The sequence below is a fragment of the Gallinula chloropus genome (assembly GCF_964237585.1).
Source record: "Gallinula chloropus genome assembly, chromosome: 3".
NCBI lineage: Eukaryota > Metazoa > Chordata > Aves > Gruiformes > Rallidae > Gallinula > Gallinula chloropus.
This window is the reverse complement of record NC_140087.1, coordinates 80549144-80569432: the sequence shown is the minus strand read 5'-3', so window position 1 is coordinate 80569432 and position 20289 is coordinate 80549144. Positions and strand designations below refer to the sequence as shown.

The 20289-nt window shown below is 38.6% G+C and overlaps 1 protein-coding gene across 4 annotated transcripts in view; it reads left to right on the top strand.

Annotated features, from left to right (window-relative positions):
- The window catches only part of PLCB4 (phospholipase C beta 4), a gene marked incomplete at its 5' end in the record, with an annotated part of 88050 nt that overhangs the window by 7563 nt on the left and 60198 nt on the right, over positions 1-20289 (top strand). For all 4 annotated transcript variants that reach the window (XM_084261441.1, XM_084261439.1, XM_084261440.1 and 1 more), the window contains 6 exons: positions 7277-7356; positions 7850-7903; positions 13030-13111; positions 14211-14311; positions 14917-14974; positions 19669-19777. In XM_084261441.1, coding sequence (XP_084117567.1) covers positions 7277-7356; positions 7850-7903; positions 13030-13111; positions 14211-14311; positions 14917-14974; positions 19669-19777 — 484 coding nt within the window. The remainder of the gene's footprint in view (positions 1-7276; positions 7357-7849; positions 7904-13029; positions 13112-14210; positions 14312-14916; positions 14975-19668; positions 19778-20289) is intronic.

Here is a 20289-nt window from a genome sequence, read left to right as displayed (position 1 = left end):
TAATGGAATTGAGTTGCCATGACTGCAAGTTCCTTGCTTGGGGTGGTATCAGTGGGAAGCAGATTCTGCCAGGTCCTGTAGGACCATGTGGCAGAGTGTGGGGACAGTCCCTTAGGGGTTCCCCAACTGTGGCAGGTGGGCATGCACAGAGCTGCTCACCGCTTTGGGCAGCAGTGAGCCCTCCCCTCCTGGCAGTGCTCATCACTGGCTGTGCCTTGTGATCTGTCATCACCTCTACTCCAGGGCAGCCCCATGTTCCCCTGCCTCTTGTGGTGATGTGCTCAGCAGGTCTGGCCAAGTCATCGCTGAGCTCCAAATATACCCATTCCAACAAGAGTTGTGTTTATTATGCCTCCGCTTGTCTCCAAGATCTGACTCTGGTATTTACATTCTATCTACTTAAATTTTATTGGTGTTTTCAGCTGAGAAATTGGTTTTCATTTCCACTCTTAAAAGAAAACAATCACAAAACAGGGTGTACTCTGTCTCTGATTGCAAGCAGCTGTCATAGTGCACTCCTAAAGCTACTCCACTGTGGTAGTGGAGAGTGACTGTAAAAGGTGGAATTTAAACACTGATGTTTGGAAGCCTGATTAAAGCAGATTGTATAAATCACTGTGAACTAAAATTAAAACCCACACACATACTAGAGGTGTTGAGAGTATGTGTGTATTTTTCTTTTTTACTTCCCAGATGGACTTTCTGTGACTGGGTAATCTGATAATCTGCTTTTCTCAATCTAGGACATTTGAAAAGGCCAGTGATATTTGGGGGAGAATTTCCATAGTGCAGAAGTGATGTAGTGCTGATGTGAGGCCGCAGCACAGGGCAAGTAGGCTGCCTATGCAAAGTTGGTGTAAGTACAATAAAGTAACCCAAAATCTGGACTTCTTGTTTTTGCTCATCCACTTCATTGCGTTAAGGAGTTTAAGACTAACTTAAGTCAAGTTAGCTCTTTTTATGTTCTTTAATATTACTGGCTGTCAGGGTTAAATTTGTCCTGACAGTTGTTCTTTCCCAGATCCAGCTGTGTTGTTGTGAAGGACCATCTGTCCAGCTGATAATTTTTGCCCTTGTGCCAAAAAGTGCTGTTCCCACTGCCCTGCTGGCAGAGGATTTTATGTGAATATGCCTAATTCTTTTCGAGGAAGAGCCATAGCGTTAAACTCATGTCACATACTTAGGGGAGAAGTTCACACCAGTGTTGAAAATACCCTGGCTCTGGGAAGTGGTGATGCAGACCATTTTCCTGGTGGTAGGTGGGGATGGGAGCAGTCACAGGAGAGGCAGGGTTACTTCACAGGAGAGAGTGGAGTAACCTTTTACAACAGCATAGGTGGGATGGATAGAAAATAGATACTGTCTACAAGTATGGTACTGCCTGAACCAGTGGATTGCATGTTGATGGCACCAGTGAGGCACCAGAATGAACAGCACGTGCTGAAATGCTTTTTACTGACATTCTGACAAACAACACAAAGGTAAAACTCAAGCTAATAATATGGCGTGGAAGATGACTGCAGTTGAAAGCATTTCATTTTGGCATTCGTAAGATGCTCAGCTTTTCAGTGGAAATAGGATTTTTAATTTTTAAATTTATTTGTTTGCTTAAAATTCTGAAAGGGACCACTGTGTTTTTGGTAAAGAAGCACTGCAGGCTGATCATTTCTGGTGATGTTTCTACTATATGCCTCTCATTTACTTAGAAAAAAGTTCCTGCAGCTGACCCTGATTTTATTTTTTCCATGAAGCTTGGAGAACAGAAGGCTATGGGGGGACCTTATAGTGGCCTTCCAATACCTGAAAGGTGCCTGTAAGAAAGCCAGGGAAGAACTGTTCACGAGGACATGTAGCCATAGGATGGGGGGTGATGGTTTTAAACTAGAAAAGGGAAGATTTCAGTTGGATATTAGGAAGAAACCTCTTAACTATGAGGGTGGTAGATCACTGGAACAGATTACCCAGAGGGGTAGTGGAGGCCCTATCCCAGGAGATACTCAAAGTCAGGCTTGATGGGGCTCTGAGCGACCTGTTCTAGTGAAGATATCCCTGCTCACTGCAGGGGGGTTGGACTAGATGGCCTCTAAAGGTCCCTTCCAACCTAACACATTTTATAATTCTATGAAACAAGCTATTAAATATTTGCCCAAATCATATTGCTAGGAGTGCAGCTAGAAGGTAGGAGAAGATTCCTGTGGGAATATCCCACAATCACATTGCAGAAAATTTCTGTTTCCCATAGCTTTGGATTATTTTGATGTTTCAAAGCAAAACCTTCCAAGAAACCTGCAGAACATAGATACACAAAACTCTATAAGTCTTCTGCTGTTCTCTGTGTCTCATTATGCTAGTGTATGGCTTATGTTTCATAGCCTACACGATAAACATTTCTAAACTCTTAGCCTTACATGTTCAAGTAACCCTGTGCCAAGTATGTAATACCATGATCTCTGGAGAAATCTTCATGTCCTAGCCAGCATGCAGTTAAGTGTCTGTGATTTTGATGTGCTTGCTTTTCTGCTTTTTTTAATGTTCTCTCTTGGCTGTGCTGCTGCAAAATTATCAGCAAATTGAAAACTTCAGCCCTGGTTGATCTCACTGTGCAAAGCTCCACTATGTTTGTTTTAGTTTGTATACAAAAGCAGCCAATGTGAGTTTTCCAGACACATTCAGAGTGGACCTCTCCAATGCTGGAAAAGTCATTCCAGGGTGGAAAGCTTTATTTGAAGGGTGGCAGCAGTCTGGATGCATCTGGCAATTCCCAACACAGAGTGCTTGTGTGAGCCTAAGTTGTCCTGCTGAAATACTTGGTGGGAAGAGTTCCTTTCATCTTTCTAACAGAATTTTCACAGCAATATCCTTCGGGTCTGTGCTGCAGATGGGCAGGCAGGTTTTACAGTTGCTAGTCTAGTCTCCTTGCTTTTGCTGTCTTTCATCAGAGGTAAGGTGATTTTCATAGAACAGAAATTAGTCCTGAGACATCTGCATTGAGTGAAGAAGGACATCTACTGGTCACAGCATGGCTGAGTGGGGCAGAAAACCAGGGCACCCTGACAGGCCATGTCTGTCTCGGTAAGAACTGGGAAACATGGTTCTCTCCTCTGTGGCTTTCCTGAACCTTTAAGCTATCAAGCCCTTGACTCTGATAGCTAGTCACAGGCACTGAATACCAAACTCAGAGGGCAGCGCCTCCTTGTTTCCCCAGCTTTCCCGATGCTCAAATTAAATGTGTCCGTGGAGTGACTACTCTGAAAAAAAATGAAGGTAAAATCTCAAGGGGTCTGCATAATACTGACCTCATCAGTAAATAAGCCATGTATGACCTTGTCTAGAATTTTATGAGCTGTAGTTTACGGTGATTTTTAGCCCTTCGTAATTTTTGCCCTTTTTAACCTTTCTAAATGAAAGGTTGATGGCTAAAAGATTGCTGAGAGGTCAAACTTATCTGTGCACCCTGCCACTGGTGGCTGTGTTTCATCAACGGACCCCAGCTAATGCAAGGTCACTAAGTGCCTCGGAAGCATTTAAGTGCTACAGCAAAAGCTGAGAGAGTGCTTCTCCAATCAATTTTTCTTGCACCTTCTCCTTGAAGAGATAGTTGATGATTGTGGAACTTGTTAGAGAAAAAAACACAGTCTGCTTAGTGCAGCCTGTGCTGTTCCTAGATTTTTGGCCTCTTGTGTCAGCCTCAGGGGCTGTGTTTAAGGTATACTTATCTTTGGTTTTGTTTCTTTTCATGGGTGTTATTTCTTTAGGATTTGACAGCAGGGTCCAGATTCTCTCTCATATGAATCTGGAATAATTTTTGGGATATAGAGAGCCTTTCAGGAGTTACATTGAGCTATATTTTGAAAATATTTAGCTCTAGCATCAGTAAGAATCAAACATATCCTCTATTTCTATCAAAAACATTTTGTAACTCTACTTCCTGTAAGACTCAAGTGAAGGGTTTCCTATCGTCCTCATTTCAGGATTTCATCCTGTTACAGGATTTTCGTGCTTTGGAGAGGTAGTGATTTGGAAATGCTGAGCAAGAAATAAGAGAATTGAGGATCTTTATCCCTCTTTACTTACAGAGGTTTACAGGTCTTTCCGCTGCTTCTGTAAAATACAGTGCTGTCATAGCATACGAGCAAGGCTGCTGCTATATTCTTTCCAGCATGTTAGTGGAGGGAATTCTGAGCTGCTCTTTCATCCCTCCCACAAGGTCATGAGACAAGTGTGCATTAAATCTAGGAAAGGTTTGTTGTCAGGGAAGCAATATATTGCCAGCTTGACATTTGTCAGAGCATTTAGGCTTTGGGTATTCTCTGAATATCTCTGCACTGGATTACAGTGCCTTAAAAGCGATTAAGATAGTTGTTACTTGGAGACTGTTCTCGCTCAGAAGGACAGAGAGTTTGAATGTATAAAAATCTATGGATGAGGAAATCTTTTTATCTTATGTCATTTTGCTTCTATATAGTTTGTTCACAATCCAGAAATGTATTTTTTTTCCTCAGCTCTCATATTCCTAATTAATTTGGAGCCAGCTGCTAACCATGGGGAATATCTGATGAAACACTCCAGAAACTGCTTTAGCCCCAAACTGGAGGACAAGCAGACAGATGCTCCATTGTGGTGCAGCTGCATGGTGAGGAACAGATAGGCAAATGTGTCTCTTGAACTGCTGGGTCTTGCCCAGGGGACACCATGCCAATGTATAGATGGACAGAGACTCTTAGGCGACTCCTTTGCTTGGTGCCAGCAGCAGTGTGATGCTTTTGTGGCTTATCAGCATTTGGCTGTAGCTGTGTGCTCCTTTGGTGTAAGAGAATGCGGTTCTTGATTTGGCATGCCTGTCAGGAAAGGGCTTTATCACTGAAATAAAGAGTAGGGAGTCCTCTAAAAGGAGATCATCACAACAACTCCTGCAGTGAAATTACTTGGTGATTAATGTATTGATTTCTCTATATACTTGGTGGGGTTTTTTTCTAGCAGCATTCCTTTTTGACAGCTGTTCTTGATGTACAGAAATAACTTCAGAACTGGGTAACCTTTTAAATTTTATATAGATTTTGTTATATCTGGTGTAGTTCCAATCTATTGCCTTCAAACAGAACGGATCTGTGTCTGGCTATTTCCTGTTGAAATGGTGGCATTGCCAGTACCGTTTGGTTTTCAGCAGGGAAAAATGGGAGTTTTGAAAGACTGGAGCTTATTTACAACATGCATTTTGCATAATTTAGTATAGCAATGTTTTTTTTCATTTGCAGTGAATGCAGTCATTTTATTTTATGGGTAAATGTTGAAAGGTTAAAGAGCTTTTAAAGGACTACAGACTAGTCTAGGTCACACAAAGACAAACTTTTGTATAGCTGTGACAGTGTTAATGCTACAGTAATAAGTTACATTTGACTGTTTAAAAACAAATCACAAAACCTTAAACATAGATTGTTGGTGATGGTTGAATGATGATAGTTAAATTTCCGCTGCTGTAGGAGACTGAAATATATGTAAAACTTGTTCAGGCATTTATCCTAAAATTATCAGGAGCACTGCTCCTGTATCATCTTAGGTGAGAGAACACTTGTAGGAAAAGATAAGCGTTCCCTAACTCTGTCACTGGCTTCCAGCTATATCAGTTCTAATAAATAATACTATCTCTCCCCATAAACCTTGCTTTCTTTATGTCCCTAGGCAGCACATCCATACTATGACTGCAAAGTCATCTTATTCATGCAGCTGAAAAAGAGAAAGGGAGGGCAGACTGTTACTGGTGGGTTGTTTTCAAGCACAAAAACACACCTGAGAGCTCCAAATGCCAGCTTTTCTCATAAGCCAGACTTTATTTTCAAACAATGGGTACAGTTACTCTATTTGTATGCATATCTTATGCACTACTTCTTCAAAAGGATAATTTGAAAATGAATATTTAAATATTAATAAATGCTTTAATAAATGGCTAGTTTTCTTAAAGCAAAATAGATTAATAAGATCCATTTTTCCAGAAGTCTGATTAACAATTTCTTGTTTTAAAAGAAGTTTGTGATGTGCTTATGTGTCATGGGCACGAGGGTCTGCTTAGGTGTGCTTATCTGCTGAAGTGACAACTTAGACCTTGTTTTAGCCCGTAGGGATTTACTGCCTGCAGTTCACAATATGCCATTTCCAAAGATGTTAGTATTCCAGTATTCCTCCCCTATAAATGATGGGTTTTTTCATCTGTTTTGCAGATGTACAGCACTCATTCATGAAAAGAAATATATACTCATCTGCATCTATTTATAAGTGTCAAATTCTGGATCCTGCCCAAGTCAGTTCAAGCCGCATGCACAGAATTTGGATGAAAGCAAGAAGCTTCTTTATTCATCAGGTTAATGTTAAGCAGTGGATCAAATCCCATCTCAGTTCCACCAGTGTAAATTATCTGTTGAGTAATCCTAGCATTACAATGGCATAATTGAGATCGAATTGAGAATGTAGTGCTGTCATTTTTTTATCTTCCTAAAGCTTTACCCTGCCAGGATTCTTGCTGCAATCAATGAGTGTTCGTGTTAGGGGCTAATCCTTAAGCTGCTTCTATACAGTACTGCAAAGTCCAGGTACAAGATATAGTAGAAAAAATAGCCATAAAATGGAATTACCTAAGAAAGTGCTGTAATGCTGCTGTTGGCTGAGAGTCATCCCAATGATTACTGGAATGTTTTGCTTTTTAAGGATGAAAGCCAGAAAGCAAACAGGACTGGAATAAATAACAGGGTGTTAGATAAGGTCAGCAGCTCAGAATAATTGTCGTGTCTCCCTGTGGTTTGCTCCAGCTTATTAATATTTTGTTTCATTCTTTTTCTAAAACCAGGCCAGTTAAAATATGCCATCATGTGTTGTATAATGTTCCTTAGTAATAACTAATGTTGCCAGCCACAACTGAAAGGAAGACATACGTAAAAATAGACAGTTTAATAAATAGAATGTTTAATAACTCAATCAATGGACTGCCTGCCTTTGCTGGCAATAAACTGTTTTAACAACACCATTGATGCTATCTGTAGTACTTGGAAGAGCAGAATGCACAATCACTTTGTTTCATGAAGGATGAAGTAGTAATGGGTAAAATGGGCTGAACTTTCCTGTGGTGTTATAGGCTGTGAAGTGGGCAGGTTTCTTCCTCAACTCAGGTTATTGACATCCTCCAGACCTGCAAGGAAGAAGAGCCTTTTCCCCAAGACAAACCTTCCTACTTTTTTGTGTCTACAGTTTTCCTAATTTGATGTTTATGTATTTTCATGTTTTTCAGCAATGGGTAGAAGGGCTTGGATCCATCATCCATAACTTTAGAGCGAACAATGTTAGTCCAATGACATGTCTGAAGAAACAGTAAGTTACTTTCTTTCCTTTCCTTTCTCCTTTATTTCTGTGCCCTTGCATGTTCCTTCTTGGATTTAAAAAAGAAACTTTTTTTTTAATAATTCTGTATTTTCAATCACAAACCAGAGAATTAGTTTAGGGTTTCTCTTTCACTGTGACCAGAAGAAGTCTCAAATCTATATCTGGCACCTGCCCAGGAGAAATTATTGATATGGTATGTTTTAATTCTCTGGTTTGTTCTTTCATTGATGCATATGGAAAAAAAATCCCATGAGTCTCTCCTGTCTTCATACATTAATTGATGTACTGATTCTTTTGGGCTGCTTTTTGCCTTTTCAGTTACAGAACTCCTCTGCTTCAAGTACAAAAAGGTTATAGAAAAGTGGTTCTGCAACAGAACAATTGTTTGTACTCATTTCACAGACCTGTCAATCTAAATATAAGCATCTAGATCCCAATTTTAATAAATAGTATTTTAAAAAGATTTCATTCTTCATTTCAGCTGGATGAAGCTGGCCTTTCTTACAAACACAAATGGGAAAATTCCAGTTCGGAGGTAAGCACGATTGGGAATTCAAGTTTTTATCAGGTATTAGTTGTATAACATTAATAAAATTCTGTGTGACTTAATAATGAAATATACCAATTTTATTATTAATCCATCTCTAAAAATAAGTACAGAACTGGACTTAACGGTGTTCTGTGCCTCCTTGGTAAACTAAGCAGGACTTCTTATCAACCTAGTAATTACTTTCTTAGTCCATTTAGTGAAGATATTAATGTTTGTAATTGTTTTCAAAGTCATTTAGCGCTAAGAGCATCAGTTTTCTCAGTGTAAAACTCCTCAGACTCTGGGATGGGTTTTTTTCAGTTGTAAACCTTCATAAAATCCTTATCAAAAGAACCATAAAAACTTGCAGGTCAGTTAAGTAGAGGGATAAAAAGGCATGTTTCCTTAAAATGTAGTTTCTTGTAAAAGAGACAGATACAGCTCGGCCAAAATTACTTCTGCTTTTATAGGAACCCCCAGGATATTATTTGGGTTTCTCTGCATAGTAAAGGAATCATTGGCTTGGTTGTTGTCACTAGCAGAAAAGCTGGAACAGTGTATTTCTTTCTGTACAGCTAGTAACTATTACAAGTTGCTGATTTTCAGTCCTCTCTGGCTAGACAGTAATTTCTCCCCCTCATTCTCCAGAAATTATTTCTTGCTGATACATTAAGCGTCTTTCCTCTTTGTACAGTATGTGAAAACCACACTTTGGGCCATGCTGGCTTTTCATAAATAGGCACTCACAGAAAGAGGACAGGTTTTTCAAGGGAGAAGGAGAGGAATTTACATCTCTAGTATCTGCAGAAAGACAAAGGGCATGCCATGCTGCCTTCCAGGTTTCTTTAGTGTCATCGCTCAAGTGACACCTTGACAGTGTTAAGGCTACTTCAGTGCATTAATCTTTCAACTTCCATATTGCCAAGCCCCTGCTTATTTCTCAAACTTGAACTAAACTGCTGTGAGGCACCTTCTGTGTAGAAGCCCTATAAGGCATATCAACTGAAGAGTAAAGATGAGGGAACAATACTACAGGGCCAGAATAATTTTCAAGACTTTAGAGCTTTATGCCTCTGTCTGAAAATGGAGTTTTATTCCTTCTTATGAATTTATAGTGTGCTAGCTTGTCTGAAACTGTTTCTGCCTTGAAATTTTTTACCTCCCATTTAGCAAGGCATAAATTCTCTCCATTGTGCTCCAGCACATTGATTTGCATATGCAGACAAGCCTGAAGAGTGCCCAGTCCACTGGTTCCACTGTATCAGATCTTTAAATTCAAAGTTGCACCATTTCCATGTTGACATATGTCTGCCTTTAGCAGTTAAATTGATTTCAAAAGTAGCTTGCTTGTAAATTTGTGAGGGATCTACTATTCCATGCTGTGCAGATGGAAGCCAGATCTTTTTTATGTCGGGATGCTCCAAGGAATGGACTATGCTGGTGTGGGTGAATTGTGGCAACTTTTTGGGTCTCATCTGAGAAGCACTGTGTGATGCTCTGAAAGGGCTAGGAATGATGTGAGAGGCTGGATGAAAGTTGTAAAAGAGGAATGGGAATGAAGGGGACATTAGTCTGCTCTGTAGACCTGTATTGGAAAAGAGGGAGGATCAGAGTTGTGGTGAACAGCAAGGTCATGAGGTTAGCCTGGTCCAGCAACAGGTACTTTCTGTGAAGTGGGACAGGCACCCATGTGTCTCGGCACTGGGTAGCCTGGGATGTGTGAGGAATTTGTTACTTCCCTCCTTGTCCCACAAACACTTAGTGTGGAGAAGGAGCATGGAGAAATAAAAGAGAGAACAGGAAGAGGTAGATGCATAAGGAGAAGGATAAGTGTATGAGGAAGACAAGCCAGGAAGCACTGGGAAATGTGGCAGAATGGCTCCGCTATGCGAGGTGCACCGAGTTTCACATTGTTTACCTTCCCCCACATAACACTCTTCAGTGGTTTAAACCACTGATGCTTCTCCATCAATTGACCTCCAGATTGCTATGGTCAGCCTCTCACCATGTACCTGTTCTTAAATACAAAAAATACTAGTCAGCTTCAGCAAATCTCTGCCGCCTCCTGCTGCTCAGACTCTTGCAGCAATTGCTGCAGCTCCTGAGATACAGATAGGAAGGTGGCTGTCTAGGAACACCCAGCAGGTCCATTATGCTGGAGGAATGTGTATCACAAGATCACCTTTCTTTCATTTTCACACAGAAGTGCAGTAAAACACTGAGGCGAAAAATAAAAACTCACCTTGGAAATCAGAGCTCCTTGCATGCCTTTTCAGGTTTAAGATAGGTTTTTGCAGCTAGCACGTGGGGATGGGAAATGATGAACCTTGAGAAAGTGAAACTGCTTGGGTTGTCAGTGATAAAGGGCATAAACATTCCTGACTCCTTATTAACACAGTTTTGGGTTGCAGAAATAATGAAGATTCTTCTCAACTACTTTTATATTCTAATGTACTCTAGGGCTTATGTCTGTTGCTGTCAAACTGTTTGCTTGGGAGAGAAGACATCCTGGCAGTTAGTAGTGCAGATACCTTAGGAGATCACCACATTTGTCTTTAGGGCTTTAATAAATTTTAGCAGTCTGAGTCTAGAACTATATGTACAGATCTTACAAGGATGGGGCATTTGGTAAGATATTTTGTACTTTCAGATTTTAACACTACTGTAAATAATGACTGAAAAGTTCAGTGTTTGTTGTAAACGCAAACTGCTTGGTTTCTGTAGCTTTCTGTTGGCAGAAGATGGATTTTCTACACCTGCAAGTTGCACCTGTTCAGCTAGAGCCTCTTCAGAAATTAGTTTTGCTGGATCTATGCTTATCCTGCATGTAACCACATTTTAAAGGATTTTGGCTAATTTAGCTTCTAACTATGAAAATATATAAAAAAGAAAAAGCTAAACTGCGAGCAACAAGGCTTACATCTGTTTTACAGTAGTTTAATTAAATTAATTTGAAATTACACTTTTTTAGTAATTTATTTTGTATTGATTACACCAGAGTGCATGAAAGAAATAAATCTGTTTCAATACTTAAGATGATGGTTGGAACTTGTAGTTTTAGGTAACTTCTTGTATGGACTAGACAGCAGTACTTTCAGTTCTGGCCAAACTGATAAATTCAGTGGAGCAATAATATAAGATTGATTTGAACAGTTTATGGGTCAGCCTGATTTTTTTTTTTTTTGAAGTTATTGGAAAGTGGTGAAGGTCTTTAGTAGCCAAATAATTTAATCCATCAACAATCACAATAGATTCAATTCCAGATTTGGGGAATATTTTAAATATTTATGAGAAAGTGACGTATTACTATAAAAAGCCCCAAATCACTCTAGAATCTCTCAACCAATAACTTATGTCTGAAGTAGCCCAATTTTCTTCTAAGCTGTACAATGTGAGTGTAAATCTGCTGGGATGGATTTCTTCTGATAGAGAAGAGTTTTACTTACAATACCCTTAACAAAATGAAAGCATCATGCTGAATTTTTAAAGTATTTTTTGATTTATGTAACCTTTTTCTAGACTGCTGCTCTTATTACAAATTACTGCTATGTTTGCTGTCGTCTTTGGTGAAATCAAAACTAGTTTGGCATAGATAAGCTCCCTGCAGCTGCAGCATCTTGGCTTAACAGTTTCTGATTAATTACTCATACCAATATTGCACAGTTTACATGGCATTTATCAGGCCTAGTTCATCAGAATAGATATAGGATTTTTTGCGTGGGAGATATGTTGTAAATTGTAGAGTTTACATTATTCTCTGTGTTAGAATTGGTAGAAAAATAGGTACCTGAGTTGCTTTTTAAAGAAACAAGTGCTTGAAGTTAAACAGTCTGTGCTTTAGTGGAAACATCTCAGTACTTAACAGCTTTGGAAAATCAAATAACTTACTTAGGTGACTAAATAGGACATAGATATCTGTTGTAGGAACCCAGTAAAAAAAAAAAAAAAGGCCAAAATTTATTAAAATACTTTATCATTTAGATCTTTCACTTCCTGATCTTAATCTTATTAGTAGGAAAATATTTACATAGGCAGTTTAGAGTGTTTTGGAGAGTAAAATAACTGTGAATTACTATGGCAACAAATGACAGCAACAGTTTGTTTTGCATCTCTCGCCGTGTGAAGTTATTTAGTATGCATGAGATGATCAGAAAGTCTCAGCAAATGTCTGTCTTGCTTGATGATAAAGCAATACATCCTTATAGGGCAACTATAGAGTCTTTCCCAACCTGTGGATTTCAATTTTATCTCCAGATTGAGACATCAAAAGCAAGGGATTGTAGCACTCACCCTAATGAGAAAGGAGAGCTGTGAAGCTTGGATCTACTTTTCCACAGTTAGAGGTTATTCAAACTCATCCAAACCCTTTCACATTAATCATACCAAATGGCTAAGCTTGGATTTACTTCATTTCAAGTGAAACCAGTTCAGCAGTCACATGCATGGTAAAATCACCCCTGTTTTGCCAAAAGAAGAGGGTGTTAATCAGTTTGGTGGAGATATTTCAGTAGAAGCTGGGACTTACCTAAATGTTTTATGCACAGTATGTCTAGAACAGGGATACTTGTATCAGAGAGAGGGGTGAGCGCTGCAACAGGTGAGGGAGCAGAGAAGGAGACTGGGCATACAGCTGGGAGCCTCTTGCGAGCGCTGGCTGCTTGAGAAGGGAAAGAGGAAGGAAGCTGCCATTGGGAATGGCTCATGCCTGCCTTATGGGTTATCTGGGAGGCAGAGGTTAGTGCTTGGGAAGGAAGGGAGGTCACTACACCCAGGAATGGCTGGAGATGGAAATCTCCTCACTTTGAGAAATTGCTTCTCTTTAAACACAATCATTTATCTATGCAGAGTTTTAAAAGAGCCAACAGACTGATGCTTTGCGTGGCTCTCTATCCTAGAATATTGGAAAAAACCCTCATTTTTGCATTTCATTACTTTGGCATATTTTCTAATGGATAACTTGCAGACAGAGCAGTGCTGCTCTGTGAAGCTTGGAGCACTTTTTCAGCTGCACTATTACTTGGAAGATGCTTACATTCATCAGTTGAAGCCAGAGGAAATGTTGGCAGTGAAAAAAAGAGAAGTGATTGTTTATAAAGTGACTAACATTTCTCCCCACTCTTTTTTTGTTTTAGCATTACCAGAACCTTTGCATCAGGTAAAACAGAAAAAGTGATCTTTCAGGCACTTAAGGAATTAGGTCTTCCCAGTGGCAAGGTACTTAATGGTTTTGAATAACTTTTCTTGTTATACTAATAAGTTGATGAATCATTCACATTTGTAGTTGTGATTTAAGTCATTTGTATTGTGTAAAAACATGCCTGTTCATGAGTAACTTATTAATCACTGTAGGTTGTTTACTAAAACCAAAATGCAATTAAATCTGCATGACATAGTGGTCTTTAAACCTCTTAGATGTGGCTTCCCTCCCTTTTTGCAAAACCCTACCTTTCATTTGTTTGCACAAAGTACATGAGCACAGAATATACATGTGATACTTCTTTTTATTTTGTTGTATACTGTCCTCTCAGTTGCGTTTCTTGGACTCCTCTGGCTGTTTGCTCCCTCCCTTTGGAGAGAAACCTGCCATCCAGCTCTGTCCTGCTCACAGTAGCCCCAGAGAGGTGACAACTGGTTGTAGTTGCAGCTAGTTTTTTCACCTTTACCCCCTTCTCAGTCTCTCTTCTTTCATTTTGGAGCCTGCACCTCTTGGGTTTTGGCCTGTTAGCAACGAGTTTGGCAAGGTGCATCCCTGCAAGCTCAGGAACTGGCTGTCTCCAGCTGGAGAGATGGAGTAAAGACCAACCTGAATCCCTGGCCGTAGCAGTGCCTGATGCCCGAGACTAATTTTTTTCTCACTGAGGCATTGCTCATCCTGTTCAGAGAAGGACACACTACTGAATGCGCTAGCTCATTGAAATTTTACATGCACCTTGGATGAGAGCTGCTTTAAAGCCACTGCACCAAATGTGGGATGTTTTCTCAGTGTATCCTGAAGTTTGTAGAATATTTCAGGGAGGTTTTTGTTTGGTTTTTAAGCTTCAGAAGAAAGAAAAACAGAGTGATTTCCAATGCTGTGTTTAAGTGGAATTATCACCACAGTCAGGTCAGAATATAAGCACAGTATCAAACAGATGTATGGTAAAGATGAATTACAAACTGTTTTCAGAAAATACAAAAGAATCTAGGTAAACATATATCAGTTAAAGAGCTGAAACAGTTCTCAGTTGCTTTTTCTGATGCAAGATATGCTCTTGGGAAAAGAGCATTTAAGATCTCTTTTGCTGGATAAATGTACCTTTGCATTTTGTTACAGAATGATGAAATTGAGCCTGCAGCATTTACTTATGAGAAATTTTATGAGCTCACCCAAAAAATATGTCCCCGAACTGACATAGAGGACCTCTTTAAGAAGATGTAAGTTCAAATTTAATATAATCATGCTTTAAACTAATTTTGCTGTATTTTTAGTCCGTATCTGATAGTGACAGAACGCTGTACGATTATCTAACCTTGAATGCTAGTAGCATCAGCAGTATTTTAAGACAAACCCAAGTCTGTGTTTTTTCCCCTTCCTTCCCTCTCAGATTGTTGATGTAAAAGTTTACTCTGTATTTTAGAGCAACTTTTACATGAGTTAGAGGAAGCACCTGGAACTTTAATTTTTTTTGCATTGGCTTTACTAACTACTGTATTTTTAACTTGCTCCTTTAGGTGATTAACACAGTATGTGAACTAACTAAATTAAATAAGAAATTTGAAGTTTTAAAATTTTTTTTTTGTCACTCAATTTACGCTCAGCTGGAGGACTTACATGGTGTCTTATGAAGTACTGTTTGTTAATTTATAGGAAGTATGGGAGCATAGACAGTTATGTTTTTCTGTGTTCTTTTTGAGATTATAGAGCTACTTCAGGTAGAAAAGTAGAAGGTTTTAAAAGTATCAACAATGTCAACATGTAAATCATACCTACTGTAGCATCGTATATGAAAACTTACATTCTCTAATAAATTTCTTTTCAGCAATGGAGACAAAACTGATTATTTAACGGTAGACCAATTAGTGAGCTTTCTAAATGAAGTAAGCTTTTTCATACATTAACTACCATACAAGTCTGTCTGCAGTGGCTTGCTTCTTCCAATCTTTCCATTGCATGAATCATGCCATTATTTGCTGCATTTGATCCGCTGATCTTTCCATTATGGTAACATCCAGGTGCAAAAATCAGCTCCAACCTTGTATGTTATTGTGCTTTCTACATGTTGGCTTTGCAGATTGCATCTGTTGATTACTTGCTGTTGCGTTATGTTGTGTGTTATGTATGTTTTATACATTTTATACTGTTACATTCAATGCAGTTTCAACTAAAATACACCCGGTATTTTACTGTAAGCAATTACTTTACCTGTAGGCCACAGCTAAATGTATCTGGTAATCCTTCTGAATAATAGAAAAAAATGAAGTAGGCTTTTATAAGCAGTGGTTTGATTCTTCTCAACAGTATTACTTCAATCTATTACAAATCATAAGAGCTAAGAGGATATTTTAAGAGTTTGTATATGATTTTTTAAAATACTACGTGTGCAGAATGAGAGGAAATATTTTTATTGCTGTACTTCCAGAATACAGTTGTTGGCAGGAGTATTCAGTATTTCTTAAAAACATCATGAATGTTCAATAAACAGTGCATGATTGGGGTTTTTTTCTATTCCTAAAGCATAGTAAGTTATGGAAGACTGACTCATTCAGAATCCCAACAAGAAATACACTGTGTAGATCTGACAAGAACATACTCATGGGAAATAGGCCCATTCTCCATACTTTTTTTTTTTTTACCAATAGATTCTTGTCATCTGGAAGATGGATGACTTCTTTACCGCTCTGCATTGTCTGGGTGCATTACCAAAATTCTCTCCATCTACAATTATTTTACTGGTTATAAATCTATTTCATATATCAATTTCTTTATATCTCCAATACTGCTTTATCAAGATTCAAGCAATGAGTTTCCCATAAATCAAAATTAGAATATAATTTTCTTTTTCAGTAGAGAGTGCATGCCTTACTCCTCATCAAACCTGAATTATGTTTAGAAAGAATATTCAAAAAAGAGTATACAGTGAGAAGATTAACAGCTTCAGGACTAATAGTCACATACTCAGGACTTTAGCGTGCATCTACATAGTTTTATTAGCAAATGGGAGCCCAAGCTTAATCTTACTACTGTGAGATGTTCTTTTGCCACAGCTACTCGCAAAGTTTGGTTTCTAAATACTTGCAGGACGGGGGTCCTAGGTAAGGAAGGAGTGTCATTTTTGCTTCTGCATGGAAGAGAGAAAGAATAGTGTAATTTAAATTACAAGTTGCTCCCTTGAAGTACCTCAGCCCCCAAATTACTTGTAGTGATAAACTTCACTGCTTGAAGCACACAGCCCTGTCCCCACCTTTACCATATGAGCTCCTGATGATTTTTTATCAGTGTTAATTCTTATTTTTCCCTAAATTACTGATTTTGTCATTATTTTAATATTGATCTGTGTATTTTTTGAAAGTTTCAATTAGAACTGAATTGTTGTGCTCTCAGTTTTGTATTGTTTTAGCAGCTCTTTGTACAGAATTAGGAGCCTTATTTTATGGGCAGTAATGGAGAAAGATGCATCTTGCTGGCTACATTCTTACTGCCACAACACATTTTGCAATTGGAAATCTGGTAGTTGGCCCTTTAGTTGGTGACCAGAGCTGGGAAGGGTTAGTCAAGTGGGTTTATGAAAAAGAACATTCATTCTGATAACTGAAACTAATGCCTTTGACTCCAGATAGAGTTTCAAGTTTTGGTCATGACTTGAAAGGCACTAAACAACCAAGAAATCTCCCTCCTGACATAACTTCTTTCCCCTTGACAGCTGGCCAACACTGCAATTAGCAGTGGTGTTTAATACTGGAAAATATAAAAAGATTGTTATCATTATATAGGAGAGGGGAGTTACTTGGCAGAGCAGTTCTTCATGAGACACTTTAGCCTAAGTTATTTTGAATTCAGTAATGTCCAAGGTGTGCTGCCGAAGCTCTAAGTGTTAGGGGGTTTTAAGGAAGCATGAGGATATGTTACTGGGTAAGAGTGGGAAATGAGCTTCTTTCCTGGAGTTTTTCCAAACTGCTGTCTCTATTTGACTTTTAAATGCTGCTGGCTGACAGCTGATTTAATTGTGTATCAGTCTTAAAGCTTCTGGGAAGTTTTTAGAAATTTAATTATTGTCAGGCACTGAGTATTTTGTCTGGGTCTTCTTTCTTAAAGTCAAATTTTCAAAAAAGAACATGTAAGTAGAAAAAGCACTGAAATCACTACAACTGAGATTTGCCTCTGCCATTCATTTGCAGCAATAAATTAATAAGCCCAAGTAACTGTCAAAATGGAAAATCAGTAGTCTGACCAGGACTCATTCTTTCTCCTGGCAAGGAGGTATGAGGAGATCTTTTTCTGCTCCACTCTATCTCACTGCACCCTCTTTTTCTACTTCTTCGCTATTTTTCCCTCCTTCGGAGTCTGTCACTTGTTCTTTCTATCTCCTTTTGTTTTTCATCTCCACAAAACCCCACCCATCTTAATGCTGCACAGGACAAAGAGGCAAAGTTTTTTTTCCAGCACATTATTAACTTCTGTGCACTTCCCTATTCCTTCAGAGGAGACTGGAGGCAAGGTTAGGAAAGCTAAATTATGCTTCTCTCTTTGCAGAGCCATCCAGGCATTGTTCCCCCACCCCACTTTTAGATGGTTCACTCTCATATAGTTAAGAATACCTCATGTAGGGGTGTCCTGTCTAATACAGTATGCAGAGCAATCAAATGCAGCTTTGTTGGATATACAAAACTAGCCCTGGGGCATGTTGACTTTCTGGATGAAACCTCATGCTTTTAGTTTTGGTCAGCTTTTGTGTTAACACTTTCATGTGCCACCAAGCTCAGGAGCCTGGAAGCTTTGCCCAAGAAATGCTAGTAGACATTCTTCCTTTTTTTTAGGTAAAACCTCATCAGTAGTCAATTTTGATTTATTTTTAAAACTAAACATAAAGACATACTTCTGTTCAAATGGAAAACTGATAACAAGCGATGATCATTGCTGCAAGAAAAATATTTTGCTCTTAGCTCCTTCCAATAACTCTGGGACTCTTTCTCAAGATGAGACTCTTTACTTTATCCCACTTATTTTCTTCTGTTTGCTTATGACTAACTGTAAAAGAAAGAGAGTGGGGAAGAGCACTTTTCTTGAGTTAAGAACCTTCTCTACTATTTCTTCCAATTTTTTTGAAGTGGTGTATTGTCACTAATGGTATAAAGCTTGGAGTTTGTCACAGAGGACTGTGCTGTTGCATGCTGGTGTTGTGTTGCTGTTATGTACTGCTTAGCAAGTTATGTCCTGCATCCATCTGCTCTCATATCATATTTCATCTGAGTTTTCCTTGGATATCCAGTCAGCAAATCTGTAGTGAATGAACCTCTGTATTTTAGATGCTGCAGACTGTCAGTAGCACTACTTGAAAGATCCCTCTTTAATTGCATGATTAAGTTGGCATTGGTTGTAATTTCTTGAAAATAATTAAGTACATGCACCAATGTACTGACTGTAAAAAAAGAGATGGAGTCCTTATTTTCAATTGGATATTGCTTTTATCACAAAAAATTGCCCAAAAATTTACACATAAGGAATTACAGCAAATGCTGCTAGTGCTGTGCCAAGCCATATCGACACCATTTTGTCCACTCCAAATTATTGATCACCAATATGGGGGTGGCTTGTTACATTTTGGAATTCTGCTTAAACTAAAGCTTGAAAACTATGCACCTACTGGGATAAAAGAGTGTTTTCACAGTCATATTTATTTCTTTGTTTTATTGCATCTGCTTACATGCCACGACTCCGTTCAATTCTGTTTTTAATTTTCTTTTAATGGAGAATCAGGCACACAGTGTGCAGCTCTAATCCAGCATGGAAAGAAACAAAAATTACATAGCACACTATTAAGTGAAAACTTAAAACCTCCAAGTAGTGTATTAGAAATCACATCTAAATTGTACCTTAATATTACATATACTATGAAATCCCAATATCTTAAATCACTGCGAATGGAAGAGATGATACTGTGAAGCTCTTTTAAGTTGTACATATTTCTACTAAGAACCTACACTGTTTATTTAATAGTTAATAACCCATTGTTTCCATGATTCACAAATAATCATCAGTAGTTGCATATTTCTAAATTTGGGGTTCAAATTCTGTATCTATAGTCCAGCTTTATTTTACTTTTTATTTTTACTTTAACTGTAGATCTTGCTGAAGACAGGCATTTTTTGCAGAGGTGATTACAGTGCCATCAGTCAAGTCTGTCAGTTTACAGGGCCTACAAAAAAGATTAGGAGAGAGAGACATTTAGCTGTTTGTTCCAACATTTTGTTGGCACGTATACCACGTGCAGCCATTATTTTCATGAACAAGGCAGAGTAAGACCAGTTACATGATTGCACTGGATTATTGCTGTATTTTTTTAAAGTATTTTTAGAACCAAACTGCCTAGGTTTTGTACAAAAGATACAGTTCATTTTCTGTCTGAAGCTAAAGTTACTGTTGAGTAGTCTGTAAGTTTTAGGGCTCTTTTCTTTTTTTTTTTTTTTCTTTTAAATGTCCACTTCTTTCTTTCTCATCTGCAGTAATGAAATGCTCTTGGATGATAGCCATGCACTATATTGTTTTGCTGAATTCCGTTGTTTTCTAACCTTAGCATCAACGAGATCCTCGGCTCAATGAAATTTTATTTCCCTTTTATGACACAAAAAGAGCAATGCAGATAATTGAGACATATGAGCCAGATGAAGACTTGAAGAGTAAAGGTAAATGTGGGAGGAAATTCAGTATTCACTGGTTTTAGGTATTTGGGGAATTGGTTCCAAAGCATCCAAACTTTTAAGAGGGAGATAACAGTCCTTGTCAAGGGCAAGAACTTCTGTGGCCACCCAGTGATCTGCATCAGGAAACCAATCTGCTGGTAAATATCTCCCTCTCAAAACTGGTGATTTTTTTAGGATTATTTCCCTGGTTCAGGTTACAGTGTGGCTACAAAGACATCCATCCTGATACAAAAAAGAATAAACAGGAAATAACATGGAGATTCCTTCTAGCAACAAGGCAGCATGCATGTGGTTATGGCCATGGTCTCAGGGAGACTGAAAAGCTGCACAGATATTGTGCAATTTATTTCTTTTTCTAATTGCCATGTGTGCCATTGGATATTTATCTACCTTCTTGCAGTCTTTGTAGTGCTTGAGGGCAGCAGCCTAGCTCAGGACACTGTATTTTGCACAGCTGCATTGAAAAATGTTCTTTCTGAGCAAGAAGATTGCAG